The 17,963-nt window shown below is 42.4% G+C and overlaps 1 protein-coding gene across 3 annotated transcripts; it reads right to left on the bottom strand.

The window, feature by feature from the left end:
• Positions 1–278: 278 nt before the first annotated feature.
• On the bottom strand, positions 279–9,288 carry trim25 (tripartite motif containing 25). Of its 3 annotated transcripts, none has more exons than XM_080841000.1 (12): positions 9,190–9,288; positions 8,186–8,824; positions 7,641–7,736; positions 7,320–7,553; positions 6,381–6,555; positions 5,869–5,982; positions 5,471–5,554; positions 5,142–5,198; positions 5,006–5,029; positions 4,622–4,687; positions 4,008–4,076; positions 279–3,865 (listed from the first exon to the last, which is right to left on the bottom strand). In XM_080841000.1, the coding sequence occupies exons 2-12, from the start codon at positions 8,798–8,800 to the stop codon at positions 3,333–3,335; spliced, it is 2,067 nt and encodes a 688-aa protein (XP_080697126.1). In that variant the 5' UTR covers positions 8,801–8,824; positions 9,190–9,288; the 3' UTR covers positions 279–3,332. The 3 variants fall into 3 exon arrangements, with proteins under 3 accessions (XP_080697126.1, XP_080697127.1, XP_080697128.1); XM_080841001.1 differs by having other exon boundaries at positions 4,008–4,073; XM_080841002.1 differs by having other exon boundaries at positions 5,142–5,186.
• Positions 9,289–17,963: the final 8,675 nt, after the last annotated feature.

The following is a 17,963-nucleotide window of genomic DNA, read 5'->3' as shown; positions in this document are numbered from 1 at the left end:
GTACGACTACTCTGAATGTGGGTGGCAGTAGCAGGCTGTGTGTTTGTTGTGCACGTTTTTGGAGTACAGCAAAGAAAATAATTCATGTAAATGTGGCCAACACATTGAATCACAATGGCTGGTCTTATGACCAGATTATGTCAGTCCACCAAAAATCTAATGTTTACGGTTTGGTTCCTGGTCCCAGGTCAGTGTTACGTGTCTGATTGATGTTGTTTTGGGCCGATATTCACAGGGTTCTAAACCTGAAGATGGAACAAGAACATCAGACAGACAAGTTCCCATTTCTCTTTTTATTTACCACTCCAGGATAGACAAGTAAGAAGTATGTATTGTTATAATACAATTACTTTTGATGAAGTTACAAGCTAAAACAGCATTGCCATATTTAAACTAGACCATTTTCAGCTTTAATGATTAGCTGCACAACTGTAAGCGGATTTGTGAAGAAGAAACCGTGAAAAATGACTTCTAGGCCCAATCAGACTTCAACTATTTAATTGGAAACATTCCACCTATCACAGATCCCAGGGCCAGTGGTAACTATAGTAACCACTACAAACAGAGACAGGTGTGTGTCACTGTATTCAACAAAGAATAGATTTGACAGGAATGATGGTTTCAACAGTTTAAATGATATATTTGGTAAGATGAATGTAAGAATTGATGTACATTTTGGAAACTAGTCAATAAATATTTTCATATTTATGCGCATACATTTGGTCTTTACTTCACCATTAGCAAGATCAGAGTACTTTGTTTGAATGCAACCTAATACACACACACACACACACGGCTGACTTCAGTCACAACGACGCACAGCAACACACACGTGCATATTAGGTGGCGACACAGGACACACACACAGACACACACTCGCAGCCCGAGGTCGCCGTGAATTTGTCCTCTGCATTTTTCCCATCCCGGACTGTCCTTCCTCCAGGACCCCAGGAGCAGTGGGCAGAATCTGGATTAACTGAACAAGTATCAAGTATTAACTATGAAATTAAACAGCACAGCACCAAAACCTTGTTTGTGTACTGTATGGATAAGACACACACCCTCTCCCTGCTGTTTTAGATTATAACAACCCCATGTGTAAATTAGTCCTTACAGGAGCAGGCACACGCAAGCTGCTTTGCAATGTGCTGAAACACTTCTGCAAAAACGTAGTAATGTAGAGGAATCACAATTAAACTTTCCATCACATTCTGTACCCACACATTCTTGTAAGACAGAAAAAACAAGAAAGTGCCCAAAAAGAGTAGAACAAATCCTTTGGCACGTGTGTCCACAGTGGTGTATCAGTGGCCTTATTCTGGGTTCCTCTATAAAGAAGAGACGGGAGCAAAGAGCTGCAGTCTTGTGACCTTAAACAACCAACACGCTCTAGCTTCCTCTCGGGTGAGCAGGCCAGTTGGCTCAGCCAAAGCCAAACGCAGCATTCCTGGAAAAACTACTCACTGTTCCTGGCAGCTTGACAGCTCTGTGTGGTGTTATCAGTGCAGCAACACAGGCTGAAGTCTTATCACGGAAAACCATACTGTGTTCACTCACTTTAGAGGAGTAAGTTTGGCATGTTTAAAATGGCTGATCTGTATAGACAGGCGTGCTATTACCGGATATGGGAGAATGACTATATCTGGTGCATGGACAGATCTCACAGAAACACTGCTGCCATAATCTCATAGCGAGCGATCTGCCCCCCGGCTAAAGGTCACTCACCATGACAGTGGCCGTCCTAAAGGAAACGTTATCAGCCACTGTGGAGCAGTGTCACGTGAACAAACGGACCTTGCATCTGGTGTGCCTGGCCCTCAGGACAAAACAAACATCAAATAAAAACAACTCCAACCACTCTGAACTACTTGTCCTGGTTATTATTACCCCGCCTATTTACTCTAACCGAGGGTGGAATAATGGGGAAACCACCACCACACGACTTGAACAGCGAAGGGTAAAAGGGTCAAGTCACCACCAGAACAAGGCGAATGCCAACACAAGAAGTGAACTGTCAGTTTCTGTTGCTGTGCACAACACCACACCTCAACCCCCAGGGCTGACTTTCTCTGACTGAGTTTTGCTGTGCTTTGACCACCACACCTAACATGATGGGAGTCTAACACTCGTCTCTCAGTAAGGATGGTTGTAGGACAGCACCTTCGGAAAATGGAGCCAGGGTCTATAAAGGAAAGTGAAAACGCATCGCCTTGGTAACCAGGCCGGATTTCAGCATTTCCATTGTGCTTCTGCACACAGGTGACCATAGCAAATGTGTTAAAGAAGAGACTCAATCAACTGAAGACTCAATGTCATTAGCACATCTGCCTCAAACAGACAAGAAGATTTCATGGGACGATTTCAGTTCTCTCATATTGGGTGCCAATATTGTAGCTAATGGATGATGACAAAACATTCCCTTGCAATGAGTGGGAACACCCTAAACATTCTTTCTGTTACAAACACTAACTTTCCACAACAGCCAACAGCCAATATTGGATGAAAAACAGCTGGCCAGACATTTACACGCACAGAGAGATATGTTCCTAATGCGCCTTAAAACGAATGCATTCAAATGCTACAACACCAAATCACTTTGTTTAAATAATCAAAAACAACAAATATAAATGTTATACATCTTCATCTGTGTTATACACACACATATTATTATTTTTAGTGATCACACATAGACTATTCATAGATTTACCATAGAGTATTACTCAAAGATGTGTCTGTTTCACATTTTTTTTAAATTCTAAAGCAAAGGTAATACAGAAGTGCATGTAGCATGAAGCTGTGTAGACATTGAAAATACCAAACGTTGCTTACTGTATTTCACCGTTTCTATTCTTTAACCACCAAAAGCTTGAGATGACATTAAAAATATAATTCGAAAGAAACACAATATACGTTTTATAATTCCTAGAATGAAAACATTTGCACTGAATACAATTATTTTGAATTCAATGCTTTTTTAAAATAATTTAAAGAATCTTATTAGAAAATGCCCAACTCCTATTACACTGCTAGTGTATGAGTATTCCCTTGGTTTTCAGAAAATTGATTTTAAATCAGATAAAAGACTGATAAATATGCCTCCTGCAAATCAGATAGAAGCATGCTAAATATTCCTCCTGCAGATTGCAATTCCCCATGGATATGTGCATGCCTCCATATCATAAATTACCAGAACAAAACCTGCATGCTTTTTGAAGTGCTTACGTCATCTAATTTTGTTCAGCTGTTATAACAGAGGACCATGGCTTGACAGAGCAGCACATTCAAACAAAAGCCATTAAGAGTGCACTCCAAAATGCTGCCATGGTCTGATCCTAGGCGGTCAGCTTACACAGCGAGATGGAAGCGCCGGCCGAGAACATCCAGAAGGCGGGATAGACGGGCCCCTTGAAGGGGAACACAAAGGTGTGGAAGGGGTAGGCACGGTCGGCCACGTTGTAGAAGGTGGCAGAGCCGCCGTCGCAGTCCAGTAGCACGCCCACTCGGCCGGGGTTGGGGTTGGTCAGCACCGTCTCGGCGCTGTTGTGCCACGCCGACAGCTTGGTGTTGAACCACTCCACGCACCAGGACTCGGCGTTGCGGCCCAGCCGGCTGGTGGGGCCCTTGCGGTCCAGGCGTCCGTAGGCCAGGCCCAGGCTGCAGAAGGAGTTGCTGTTCATCTTGAGCTCCCAGTAGTGGCGGCCCTGAGCAAAGCCCTTGGAGCACAGCACCTGGGTGCACACGGAGAAGCGCTCCGGCCCGTCGGGGTACGGGCACGGCTCCTCGGCCACCGACGCCACGGTGAAGTCCTCGGTAAGGGCGATGCGCTTGTGGGCCGTTTTGGGGTCCATCTTCAGTACGGTGCCAACTGTGGACAGACAAAAAGGACAGGGAGGATTAGTGTTTACCTACAGCGCCTTCCGAGGCCTACACTTCCTCCTCTATGCCATTGTGTATGTTTCCAATGGTTATGCTGATTGTACGTAATAGAAATCTTTTTTTCAACTTACGCTTTAGGAGCTCACTCCTTTTCTCAGCAGTCGAGATGTCGCGAGGAAGACTTGCATTGGGTGCTCCTGCTGGAGAGAAAAACAAAGCAATCAAGAACTCCCATTTATGACCTTTTAGTCTGTAAAGCTAACTAAAAACATAGTCAGGTTCAAAGTTTTTTCAGTCGCATCATGTGATTTTGCACAACCTTCTGTCTGAATCTAATAGCAGTTTATTTGATGGAACCTCAAGCTAACATGACCCTTCATCAGAATTATAGAACAGAATTGTAGAACGACATGAGATTTTCAGTTCATGCTAAGGCCTGTGTTCCAACTAGAAATTCCAGCAAAACTGGTTCAACCTTTTATCCAGGAAATGACAACAGGTGACTTAATTTGAACAACAGTATTGTGTGAGAGTGATGGAATCTTTCATATTAATAGAATTACTGTATTCTCTGAAAAACGGACAACAGGTTTTATGGATAAAGGGACACATTGATTGCCGATAGTTCTCGTTCAAAAGCACATTTTCTCAGTTCTAAACCATGTGATACTTTCCTGGATTGTAATGCTTTTAAAAGTGATGAGTAATCTGACCTTTGATGTGTAATAGCGAAGGTCAGACATACCATTATTAGCAGGTGCACCTTTACAGGAATCGCTTGGGCCAGGTTTGGGTGGCTTCTTCCCTTGATCTAAGAGTGGTGGAGGGAAACAGACATGAATTAGACCCATGATCTAGGGGTGGTGGAGAGAAACAGACATGAATCAGACACAAACAGCCCAAAGAACTGCCCGTCCCACACAGCTATCTAATCATGTCCTGCTTTGGCTACAGAGGGCGGGAATGTACTCCGCCTGGAAGAGAAAATAAACTTGGCCTCTACTGTATGTGACTACACAAGGCCACGAGGCAAACCCATTAGGTTACAGATGGGAATGACGTTTGGTGCTTCCAGAAGACATCTCTTCGGCCAAATCCAACAGCTTCCAAAATGAATTTCCGGACATACCTTTTTCACGATTCCGCTCTGATTCTACAAAAAAAGAACAGAAAAAGCCATTTCAGTACGCTACAATGCTGCAAAGTGAGAGGCATTAAGTTTGGAACAATTAGGCTGAATGGTGTACAATACGATGAGGTCTTACTTTCTCCCTTCGCCTTTTTCCCCTTCATGTGTTCTGGCCTCTGGTCTGGCCTCTGGTCTGAAAGAGTAAATAAAGCAGTCAGACACCAGACTGTGATTAATGTGAAGACAAAGCTGGTAATGTGGGGAACCAAATACAAATCATTTGTACGTCCCAACATTGTGATTGCCAGCATTTTACGAGCTGTCCAGCTGATCCACCTACTTTCGACTATGGCTATAGATAGTGTGGCTTCTATGGCTTCCGCCATCTGCTAAGGCACCTCTGCTGGTCAATTTAAGATGCACACATTTATGGAACTGTATGCAGGCTTTCTGTTCATGACATACTTGGAGGTACTGGTCCCATTCTCATGTGGCCAGGTCTGAGGGATGCACCTGGACTCTGAGACCTGTGGTGTCTGGGGGGAAAGTCTGAGGAGATGAAGAAAATGAGTGGCCAGTAAGGATAGTGATGTGGGATCTCACACTGCTTCTCTCAATGACACTGCATCAGCTTCCAAATAAGGCCATGTACATTCTCAATGAATTTACTCAAGTAAACATTCTCCACACAATGCTATTACAATATTAATATTACGATATTACGGATTTCACCTACTGCATACAGAAATGAGTCCTGCATTGTATTAAAATAACATTTCCATTACAAAATAGCTATGTATATTTTAAGCAAAAAATGACAAATGACGATAACATTTTTTTTTTTTTTTAAAGAGAGTGCTTACTCCTTCCTTGGGCCATGTCTGGTCCTGGAAAGGCCATGAGCGGGGCCTGAGGGCCATGAGGGCCAAGAAGAGGGCCATTAGGGCCATGTGGGCCATAAGGGCCATGTGGCGGGCCTGAGAGGGAGAGGACGAGACATTAGCCTGAGCATGAAACAAATACTGAACCCACATTAGACCTCAAACTCAGGCCTGATATGGGTCTGGAGATGAATATGGGAGTTACTCAGCAGGTAATCAATCATCTAATCGTCAGGTAAAACCCAAACCACCACATTAGAGCAGCTATGACAGAAGAGCAATGAGTGGGTGTGAGGGAGGAAAGACATCCTATGCTCTGATTGGTTTCCTGATTAAGAATATGTGACGTTAAGGCGAGTATATTTCACCGTAGAAATGAACCGGTTGCTCAAACTCTGAAAAATGGGAAATGATAATATGTAAAGGCATGCAGTATACGTGTTAATTACTGACATTAACAGTACAAACATATGCACACCCACACACACACACACCTGGTCTGAGAAGTGGGATTCGGTTTTCTACGGGTGCATTCAGGATTTTTGTCAGTAGTTCCTTCACAGCAACAGCAGAGGAGTGATAGGCGACCACAGTCTTGGAGTCCACGTTCATACGCGGGCAGTAAGGCTCAAATTCTGCCTGGGAGGGCATTACTGCTGAAGAGGATGCCTAACAGGAAGAGGGATGAGTTGGCATGAAAGAGCAAAAGAATAAAAGCTTCCTGGAGATAATATTTTGAGGGAGACTTTCATAGATCACTAATGTATTCTCAAGACTCTGGAAAGCTCACAAGTCACTTCTTGCAATCAGCAAATATCAGTGAAATAATTGTAAAAGTCTGTTTATGGTCAAAGATTATATTAATTCATTACTTTGTATTAATGAATGCCTTTGTATGAATCATGAGTTTATGTTGATTAGCTTGATTTATACTTCTGAAAGTGTCGCTCAGCTTTATCTAGCCAATCACACTTGTGCGACCCTATGTGACGAAGTCAGCCACAGTTGAATTTTCTCTTGGTAGCAGACACTTCCAGGAGACGGTTAAAAGTGTCGACCAAAAGGTCCATTCTGTCAGCAACGGGTTCAAAAGTGTTGCAGACATAAGCATGAATCAAGCTTAGTCTCCGTATGTGTGTAAGCTACATCCGTAAAAGAAGCAAGCTTCTGTCCATGTTTATATGAGGTCAGAGGTGATAAGAAGGGTCAAACAGTGCCTGTCCTGCCATCTCTTACTGATGTGTGACAGAAAGAAGCAGGGCTTACACATAGAGACCTTAGTTCACGTGTGTCTATTTCTGCAGACATGTATAATTATGGCTTCAGTATCAACACAATACACAATGTCATGTCTACATTATAGGGTTTCCTAACTTTAGATCATAAATGTGTATAGTTTTTCCCCCCTTCTGATTTGATGCCACATCACATACCTGCAGGAAGGCCAACGTATCCGCGCGAGTCAGAAGGCTGTTGATCTCAGATTTAGTTGTAGTCATCTTCTTCACATTCTGACCAAACTTCTTGCAGAGAGAATCGAGCCTTGCCTGACCACTCTCCAAGGCCTTGTCTACAGCCTTGAGGGAATCTTGCTCATCCCTGTCGATAAGATCCCTGATGACCTGGTACTCTGCACTCATCATCTTCTTGCGGGCAGCAGCAGAGTCCTAGACAAAAAAAATACAAAACATTGATTGATTGATTGATTGGTGTTTATCTCTTAACATATGTTAGTGTGGTCAGTTTACACTTACCTGTAGCTGAAACTGCTGCTCCTTCATTTGGGCCATAACAACGTGGTTCTTGTCAATCTTTCTATCCAGCAAACTCAACATTTGCTTCATCTCAGACTGTGAATGAACAGAGAAACACGACCTTAACGTTCATCATTATGTAGCTCACATACAGCTACAGGTAGCCTAATGAGTCTTGCAATATAATAACGTGGGCGTGTACAAGTTGCTAATGTGCCTACATATTGTACATGTAGACAATTCCACTAGTGTATAAGCTGAGTTGGCGTACATAAGTAAGGGTAATTTTAGTAAATTTGTAAGTAATGTAGGTTTAATTAAGTAATTGTGTGAATAGACAGAAACACATTTTGCCGCGTGTACTGCGTTCATGAAAATATCCAAGGTCTTACAGGCTATAGGGTATGAAGCGTAAAAAACAAGTTTGCATGATTTGACTTCAAGGGTCCTTAAGTATATTTCACTTGCAGTTTACTGCCTCCTTCAACAACTATAAATGTTATGTACAACTTTGTATGACTTGTAATAACCGTAGGTTGACAGACCTCTTTCTGTGCCTGTCTTTCCTGTGGTGAGGTATACTCGCAACCTCGATGCATCTGCTGCAGACAGGTGCTGCAAATACTGCAGTCGTGATTCTGGCAGAAGAACTCCACGATCTTGCAATGGACCTGGCAAATCCTCTCCTGCAGGTCTCCTAGCGGGTCGGTCAACTGGTGCGAGCGGAAAATAGGATTCTCCTGGTGCGGTCTTATGTGCTCTTCACAGAACGATGCCATGCATGTAAGACAGGTTTTAAATGCTTTCACCTCCATACACGTATCACATTTGATCACTTCTGGTTCCTTTATGTTGACTGGTTCCTTCATGTTGACTGGTTCATCGATGGAATTGACTGACAGCGATGAAGATGACTTCTTTTTAAAGGTGTCAACAACAGCGCTTATCACAGTGTTTTTCTTCAGCTCGGGCTTGCTGGAGTAGTGGTGTCTGCACTGAGGGCAGAATAGGAGGAAACTTTCTTTCCATGCTTCATCCAAGCAGCCTTGACAGAAGTTATGACCACAGGGAAGTGTTACGGGGTTTTCAAAAGTACACAAGCAGATACTGCATGTGAGCTCTTCCTCTAGGCTGAGCAGTGATGGCATTAGCTCAGCCATTGTCGCGCGCCGTCTTTAGAGCGTCTGCATTGGAAGGAGAGAAACGAAACTTAACTCAGAAACGAAACTTAACTGAGCTATGTGGCTACCGAACAAACTGTGGAGACAGATCTCAAACGAAATTAAACCTGACTATATTTGAACGCGACTAAAAATAACCATACGCATCCTAAAGGCTATTTGGCTCCCTTAAATTGTAACTAACGAGTGTAGGTTTCTCTTACAAACAAATTTGAATTTACAGTCACAGTTAAATCATACGTCATTAAGGCTAGCTAAATGCTGCTACGAAATTACTTGATAAAGCGACAATACTATCAGACAGAGACTAATAATTCTACACATAATGAAACATAGACAGACCCATCTGTGATGTTAAGTTAACTTACCTCGTGAAGCTGTAGACCTAACGTTGCGAAGTAGTCTCAGACCTTGGGCAACAGGACGTGAACGTTCCCAGTAGAAAGGTGTCTGTCAGGCTGTATTCCCTGTGTCAGCTGAGTGAAATCAGGAAGGAACTATTAACCCTGTAATACCGGTGACGAACGTTCAATTTAGTTGTTGGTTGACAGGGACGTGCGGTCATAGGAGGCAGGGGAGGCAGAGTAAAAAATAAAATAAAAAATATGTATATATATATATATACAGCCGCGGAAAAAATTAAGAGACCACTTCAAAATTATCAGTTTCTCTGGTTTTACTATTTATTGGTATGTGTTAAAGTAAAATGTACATTTTTGTTTTATTCTATAACCTACTGGCAACATTCCTACCAAATTTCCAATAAAAATATTGTCATTTAGATCATTTATTTGCAGAAAAATGACAATTGGTCAAAATAGCAAAAAAGATGCAGTGTCTTCAGATCTCGAATAATGCAAAGAAAACAAGCTCATATTCATTTTTAAACTACACAATACTAATGCTTACTCTTAGGAAGAGTTCAGAAATCAATATTTGGTGGAAAAACCTTGATTTAAAATCACAACTTTCATGTGTCTTGGCATGCTCACCAGTCTTTCACATTGCCGTTGGGTGACTTTATGCTACTCCTGGCGCAAGAATTCAAGCAGCTCGGCTTCTTTTCATGGCTTGTGACCATCCATCTTCCTCTTGATCACATTTCAGAGGTTTTTGATGGGATTCAGGTCTCGAAATTGGGCTGGCCATGACAGGGTCCTGATCTGGTGGTACTCCATCCACACCTTCACTGGCCTGGCTGTGTGGCATGGAGCATTGCCCTGCTGGAAAAAACATTTCTCAGAGTTGGGGAACATTGTCAGAGCTAAAGGAAGCAAGTTTTTCTTCCGGGACAACGTTGTACTTTGCCTGGCTGAGGTTTGTAAAAGACCATAAGGATTGAAAAAAGCGGACTGGAGGGTCTTCTAGTTCGTCTTCTCTGAGTCCAATTTTCAGCTTTGCCCAACACATGGTCGTCTGATGGTTAGACGGAGACCTGGAGAGGCCTACAAGCCAGAGAGTCTTGCACCTACTGTGAAATCGGACTCATCAGAGAAGACGAACTTAGAAGAGACAGACACCATCCCATCTTCACCCTGGAGATCAAGAGCACTACAATAGCCCACAAACAGACATCTTAACCAACATACACATTCTTCATTGAATAAAAACTTTATAATTCACAATGATTTTACAGGAAGGACAAACCCAACACACCAAATATTCTCATTAGATCACCTTTTTAGGTCCTCATGAAGGTCATTTTATATTTTTGAGGTGAGACAATTAATCTGAATGCATAAGGAAAGGAAGATGACATTCTCTGTGATCATAGGTAATAACTAATGTTTACATTTTGTGCTTTTGGTCTCTAAAGGCATTAGGTCTACACTGCAGGCATTTCATCTTTACCTGGTTACATACAGAACTTTGGAATGTGGTCGATTATCTTTCCTCCACATTGTTCACTGTCCTTACATAGATCTTTAAGGTGTATGCTTCCCACACAGACAGATTACACTGTGGTCAACTATCATTGTTCAATGACCAAAAATGGGGCTAGCATTATATAGAAAAACAACAGTATGACCCTCAAACACCTGACATCATATTACAAGTCGATCAGACCGATCGTGCAAAACATGTTGACATGCCTGTTGTTTTGCGCCCTCTAGTGGAAGTATCACTGAGCGGCTAAGCCACGCCCGAAAACCGCCCCAGGCCAATCGTAGTTTAGCAACGGTAACTAAGCGCGGAGGACCTGACAAGCTTTTGGGCAAAGTGAAGATTCCGAAGCACTGTGCCTATGGGTTGTGCTAAACCGACAGCCGATACCCAAAGAGTTTGGAGGGTAGGGTTGAATTTTTCCATTCCCAAAACCCCAAACTCAATATGAGAAATGCCGTGAGTGGATAAAGAAGTGTGAGAGGCCCCAATCGCAGCTGAATGTCTCGAAGATTACGAAGAACACTTACATTTGCTTACAACAAGCTAATGTTAGCAAGCGAGCTAACTCATCTCAGTATTGCTTGCATATAATTACGGTCCTTTGTTCACAATGCACATATTTTAACGTAAAATGAGACTATAAGATACATATCTACTGTTCGCGTTTGACATACTGTTGAATGTATTTTGGCACTTTGTTAAGTGTCCAACATGAGGACAAGCTAATGTTATCAAGCTAGCGGATAGTTACTCATCTCAGTACTGCTTACAAATGATAACGGTTCTTTGTTTAGAATGCGTACATTTTAACGTAAAATAAAATGGTAAGAGACTAGATGCAGGCTCGCTTTGACATACTGTTCAATATATTTTAACATTTTGTTAAATGACGGCCGACACACGACTTCCCCTATCCGATTGCTGCTCTCCCTGTGTCAGTTCCTACGCGGGAGCATCAGGGGGGTTGCCGGAGGTTTCAATATGTATTTCCCCATTGTCTGACTTCGCGCAGATATCATGTATGTATCCCTCAAAAGCATACTGAAGCCCCTTTTGCCTCGTTCTTTCAGAGATCTCCCCTGAACTCCAGAAATTAGTAATTATCTCTCTGCGGACGTCAGATAACGGTACATACATCATTGAGATTGATATGCCAGTTACGAAAGCTTGTCAGGCGTAGCAACAGTAGTTAAGGTGGGCAGGGCTTAGCGAAGGGTCAATTTGACTCAGAAATTCCAATATGGCTCCCCAGCAACGGTCTTGTTTAACCGTTGATGACAAATATTGACAGAGATATGCCTCGTGGGGTGCACCTGTAACATGAAGACATTTAAAAGAGAAACAGTAGTATGCTTTGCCACAGACAGATCCCATCCAACAACTGTGTCTAGTCATATTTGGCAATAGTAAGTTTTGCCTCAATTGTGTCATGTGTAGGGATGGGTATCGTTTGGGTTTTTTCCGATACCGGTACTTAACCGATACTTTTAAAACGATACCGGTGCCTAAACGGTGCCAGAACCGATACTTTTTTTTTTTTAAATTAAAGACATTAAAGGCTTATTTATTGCCAAGGCAAATAGTTTTCTTCAAATTTAACAATATATTAACTGTTTAAGGTATACTATAAATAAAAGTAAATACAAAACACTTGGCTTTAGTCTTGGCTTTTTTTGCATAAATTGATAGTTTAGGGGTTGTAGACTCAGAATCTGACGGGTGTCGCCCCGGCACCCTTGAGCATTTAAAAAAAAAATGACATAATAGGCCACGCCCCCTTTTTGACCATACAAAAAAATTACCAGATGCACATTATTGTATAAACCCATCATGTGTGGTATCAAATGAAAGCTCTTCTCATACAGAAATCAGATTTGACAAAAAGAATGGTAAAAAAAATTGTTTAGGTCAGCACATTTCAAGAGATTTTGTTAGTTTTAGCCGCTAGCATATCGTAAGCGAATAGCAATTGATCCGGAATGTTTCTTTAAGAAAACAGAAACAAAAGAATAAGATTGCAAAAAAATCAAATACAAATAATTTAGTAAAAAATCAAATAGAAAAACCTTTTAACTTCAAACTATGAACAATTAACTTTTAACAACTGTTTACAGTATACTTAGATAAATATAAATAAATACAAAGCACTCTCTGTACACACTTTACACTTCAGTAATTCTTTTGCAGAAATATGAGCATATTTGCCTTCAGAGTAAAAAAAAATATTATTTTGTTTGCATTTATTTAAACCCACTGGATTCGTGAATGTGTACTGCCCCTTTAAGAGTTTAGGTTTAGGGCTGCTGGCATTTCCGTTTAGTCTTCAATCTGCGATTTCTGATCTGCCTTTGCCTCTTGACTTCTCTCTCCCCTTTACATGCAATTTTACACGCAATTTTGTTGTTGCATATGCTGCACGTCGCGTTGTTTGAATCTTTTTGTGTGCGAAATACAGCCACACTTTTAATCGTTTAACTTCTGCTGAGAACAACCACACTTATCTTGAAACCGAAACCACACACAAGTCAACCCATTACCATGGCAACTCCTCAACACAAATCCCGTTTCCACTAGTCCCATATGGAATGCTACATTATCACCAATGAGCGTGAGCGACACAGGCGTGAGTCTACATTGGGAGATGGAGCAGTTTTGTATGTGCCCCACGAAATCTGTTAGCAACCCAAAAAAGTATACAGATCGTACTCAGAAAGATCTACCCCACTAACGTTACATCTCGTTAGCTATCGCTAGTTTTGTTAAATTATAAATTTAAAAAAATTAAAAAATTAAAATTAAAATCGGCTCAAGCACCGAAAGGAAGCACCGAAATCTGCGTTGCATTTTGGTCCGGGTAGGTACCGGTTGTATGGAACCGGTGCCGTATTGGTACCGGTTCTCGGTACCCAACCCTAGTCATGTGTCTGTTCAGTTAGCAAGCTAAAAGTTACTTTAATAATTGCTGATATTAACGAGTTGAAATAGTCAGATCCCACAGTCTCACTGACCCTCTCCACATTGGAAGCTGTGATTGAATAGGACAGGGGTCCCCAACCTTTTTTGCACCACGGACCGGTTTAATGTAGGCATTTTTTTTCACGGACCAGCTTCAAGGTGTCATTTTACACATCTTGTTAGTCACGTCATCCATTCATATCATGTGAATCAATCAAATGCACTCGTTAGGCAAGCGCGAGTTTGATAGAATGAAGCCCGGTCTGCTCATACACAAAAGTGTACGAAAAATACAACTCACCATAACTCTGAATCAGTGCTTGGTCTCCATGTGCCAAAGCAGTTTTAAAGGCTTCATTGGCTCATTTGCTAGCTTGTCGCCACATATTAAATAGAGCGGACTTGGTGCGTGAGAATCACCTGTTGCGATAAACTCGTATTTTAAGTAGGCTATGACTCTCTTGTCTGTTAAAAGAAGCTTTGTCTTTTGAAGGTCGTAGGCTCCTCTTTTGGCTCCTTAGTTGGCCTTTTCATCTTTGCAAAGAAGCTCTCCAAAGATTTTTTTTTTTACTAATTTTCGCTAATTTGCGGGCTTTTTTTTTGAGTGACACATCACTTGAACTAGACAAGCGTCTTGACGTGACAAGAGGCACAAGCGAATGTGACGTCCGGGAAAATCAGCACATTTAAAAAAAAAAAAACACCTTTCAGACGCTAATAATTAATACAGCAGAATTTATATAAATTATTTATTCTTTCTGTGCGGCCCGGTAACAAATGCCCCACGGACCGGTAGCGGGCCGCGGCCCGGTGGTTGGGGACCACTGGAATAGGATGTATGGTGTTTTCCTGCGTTCCTGGAAGTTATGGAAATTGTAAGCATTCGCTGGGCTCTCCAAAGGCTCTTAATTATTCTGCTAATGAATAGATCCTCCCCTGAGGGGTTTTACCATTATTATGTGCCAACGCTAGCTGCTTTTGGCCGCTCCAGTGGGCTCAGGTCGTGTGGGAAACACAGAGAAAGGAACTTTCTGGCAGAGGGAGGAGAAGGGGATTGGAGGTCTTCTGGAATAATGTTTTTTTATGTAGAAAGGAAGTTAGTTGCTTTGCTATCACTTTTAAATTATTTTTGACCAGAAAGGGAGGTTAGATATAGGCCTGTAGTTAACCAGATTATCAGGATCAAGGTTAGGTTTTAATGAGAGATGGTTAGATGCTATTTTGAACCATTGTGGAACGTATTCTGAAATGAGTGAATTGTTCATTACTTCAAGTTTTGTCTAATTTATTAAGGGGTAGTGCGTGTTTAAGTTGTTTTGTAGGGATAGGGTCTAGTAGGCAAATTGATGATTAAGATGAGGAGATGAGGGAATTGGGTGTGAAGGATTGTCCTTGGGTGAGTTTGTGACAGAAGAAGTTCTCGCAAGGCTGTTTGGGTGGAGGATTGGGGTAAACGAATGATCAGTTGATCCCTGTCTGATGTCCTCATGCGTCATAATCGGGGTGGCCTTCCCCTCTGCTTGTGCTGGGGTAGCCCAGGCCCGTGACCAATTTCCTCCACAGACAGGAAGTGCTTAAGGTCGTGTCTGTGCAGGGGGTGGGTATGTTCAGACCAATAGACTGTAACACTTGATCCGGCCTTTGATGGTTAGGACTCTAGTAATTAGGCTGGATTTTGTCCCCAATTCAATTATCTTTGACATGTGTTAAGCATTATTTATTTCCAGGAAGAACAGCTGGGTTATTAGGTATAACCATTATAATTAGTGTTTGCACTTATTTGCACATTTGCCTGGGTCTGTGTCTAGATTGAGCAAAAATGCCATTCAATTTGCTGCCTGTTCTCTGCTAAAGCAATGACATTTTCCTCTTGGACTTCAAGTGAGAGGGAGATATCAGCTGTGTGATGCTGTAGTAGAGGAGCTCAAGTGAGAGGGAGATGTGCTTTTGAAAATTCCCTTCAAATGTAGATCTGATAAAATGCATGTGTTTTTGGAGTATCACACTTTCTTTGGGGTTTCAGATTACTGCTTTGGGTTCTCCTGTCTGTTCCCAGTCTAAGCCCACTAGTTCCTTCTGAGATGTGAGAGACACGGCTCCCTTTAAACCCTTCTGAGATGTGAGAGACACGGCTCCCTTTAAACCCTTCTGAGATGTGAGAGACACTGCTCCCCTTTAAACCCTTCTGAGATGTGAGAGACACTGCTCCCCTTTAAACCCTTCTGAGATGTGAGAGACACTGCTCCCCTTTAAACCCTTCTGAGATGTGAGAGACACTGCTCCCCTTTAAACCCTTCTGAGATGTGAGAGACACTGCTCCCCTTTAAACCCTTCTGAGATGTGAGAGACACTGCTCCCCTTTAAACCCTTCTGAGATGTGAGGGACACTGCTCCCCTTTAAAGCCTTCTGAGATGTGAGAGACACTGCTCCCCTTGGGTGAGCCCTTACCTCAATAATCCCAGCGTTGGTGAGTCATTCAGTTCACTGTCAGAGGTAGAACAGACATATCCACAGACTTAAAATGGGACCATTAGATGTGACAGTGTTGCATTTCATGTGGCAGATGTGGCAGTGACTCATCCCAGTGCCTGTTGTACACCTGGCTGTTGTCCTTCACTCAGTGGGTAGGGGACACAAGCACTGAACTCATCCTGTTTTCACCACCTACCACTGTCCCCTCTCTTCTTCTTCTGAAATCATTCATCCAACTCTCCGCCACATTCCCTCAGTTTGTACCTTCTGTGTCTCAAGCATAGAGAGACAGGGAGAGAATGAGACTGAAACAGCACATTTGTTTGGTTTACAGGAACAGAAACAACAACATGGTTATAGTTCCCCCCTTCAGTCTCTTTCATGAGATCACCACTATGGCCCTTCCCAATTGTTTCTCATGGTTCTAATATGCTCCTCCATATGGATGCCACGTCACCATTATACTTCTGTGGATGAGTACAGCGCATTTTTGTTGCACTGCTTGATTCTCATACATGGTTGTTCTCATCAGATGTGCTTGTTCTCATCAATATTTTATGTGCGAGTGTGTGTGTGTGTGTGTGTGTGTGTGTGTGTGCGTGCGTGCGTGTGCGTGTGCGTGTGCGTGTGCATGCGCGTGCGCGTGTTCGTGTGCGCGTGTGTGATTCTGCACAGCCAGCACTCCTGACTAATTCTTCAGTAGTAGCTGGCAAGTCAGATTACATTATTTCTGTTTTCCTTGGATGGAATGAGGGCTTTTTGTCTGGAAGGCAACAGCGCCAGATAAGCACAGCACTGGTCGAAGAGGAGAGGAGGGATTGACCCAACCTTTAAGTTGTGAGGAGATACTACAGCATTGGCTGGCAGCTGTACGGCACAGATAATGGATACTACTACCAGGTCCTCAGACAGGCCTTGGGTGGAGGAGGGGGGAGTTGAACACAAGCGTGAGAATCGATACAATCAATAGAATCACAGTTTATAACTTGTCCAAGTTGCAAAGAGTTGTTGAACAGCAGTCGGAAGAACTTCTGAGCACAATCAGGATAGAGACGCCAGCACAGATATGATTTCACTATTGTTTCTTCACAATTACCTTCACCTGTCAATATCTGTTATCAATATTCCATAATTAAAAGAGACAGCAAAGCATCTGACTGAGTAGAAATACTGATGCTTGTGCACTATGCAGCTGAGGGGGTTTATTGTATATATTACCATACTGTGCAATGTTTGTCTGCTGATAAATCACCCATCCAATTGCCACAATAGATGCGGGTCAGCTATGTTCGTTGCATTTCCCACACAGTGTCCAGTAATTGAGATACAATTTGTGATCTAAACTTATATTAAAAAGGATTAATTGACACCTTACCTTAAACCCCAATTGTAAAACCAAGTTGAGGAAATAAGTTATTACCAAAAAAAAAACAGATCACAGTGTTCACGAATCTGCTTTCTAATGGGTACTTTCACATGCACACACTAGGTGGCACTGTTAGGTAAAACATGTAACCAGCGAGGGCTGGTAAATTGCAAATACATAATTAATCTCTAGTGCTCAGTAACACAGTCAAGTGTAGTGTGTGCATTAGCTCTTAGTGTTCTAGTTTCTCGATACTTTTCATAAATCACAGACACTTAGATTGGCCACTGGTGAGGCATTCTGCCCATGTCTCCCACACTTCTGGAGGATCCCCTGAGAGGAGAGAGAGAGAGAGAGAGAGAGAAAGAGAGAGAGAGAAAGAGAGAGAGAGAGAGAGGTGTTTGGGAGAAAAACATGACGAGACTCCATGATACCATGCAAATCCAAGGCCGCATTGCTTT

This window comes from Sprattus sprattus (assembly GCF_963457725.1).
Source record: "Sprattus sprattus genome assembly, chromosome: 1".
In the NCBI taxonomy this organism is placed as follows: domain Eukaryota; kingdom Metazoa; phylum Chordata; class Actinopteri; order Clupeiformes; family Clupeidae; genus Sprattus; species Sprattus sprattus.
Note: the sequence above shows the minus strand (reverse complement) of the source record. Positions and strands in the feature narration are given on the sequence as shown.

What these genes read in the sequence shown, in the direction of transcription:
- trim25 (XM_080841000.1), bottom strand. Translation starts at nt 8,800, where the DNA reads ATGGCTGAGCTAATGCCATCACTGCTCAGCCTAGAGGAAGAGCTCACA. An exon ending in AAAGACAGGCACAGAAAGAG is followed by an intron (nt 7,737 to 8,185) that starts GTCTGTCAACCT and finishes GTTCATTCACAG; the next exon opens with TCTGAGATGAAGCAAATGTT. An exon ending in AGAGCGGAATCGTGAAAAAG is followed by an intron (nt 4,688 to 5,005) that starts GTATGTCCGGAA and finishes CACCACTCTTAG; the next exon opens with ATCAAGGGAAGAAGCCACCC.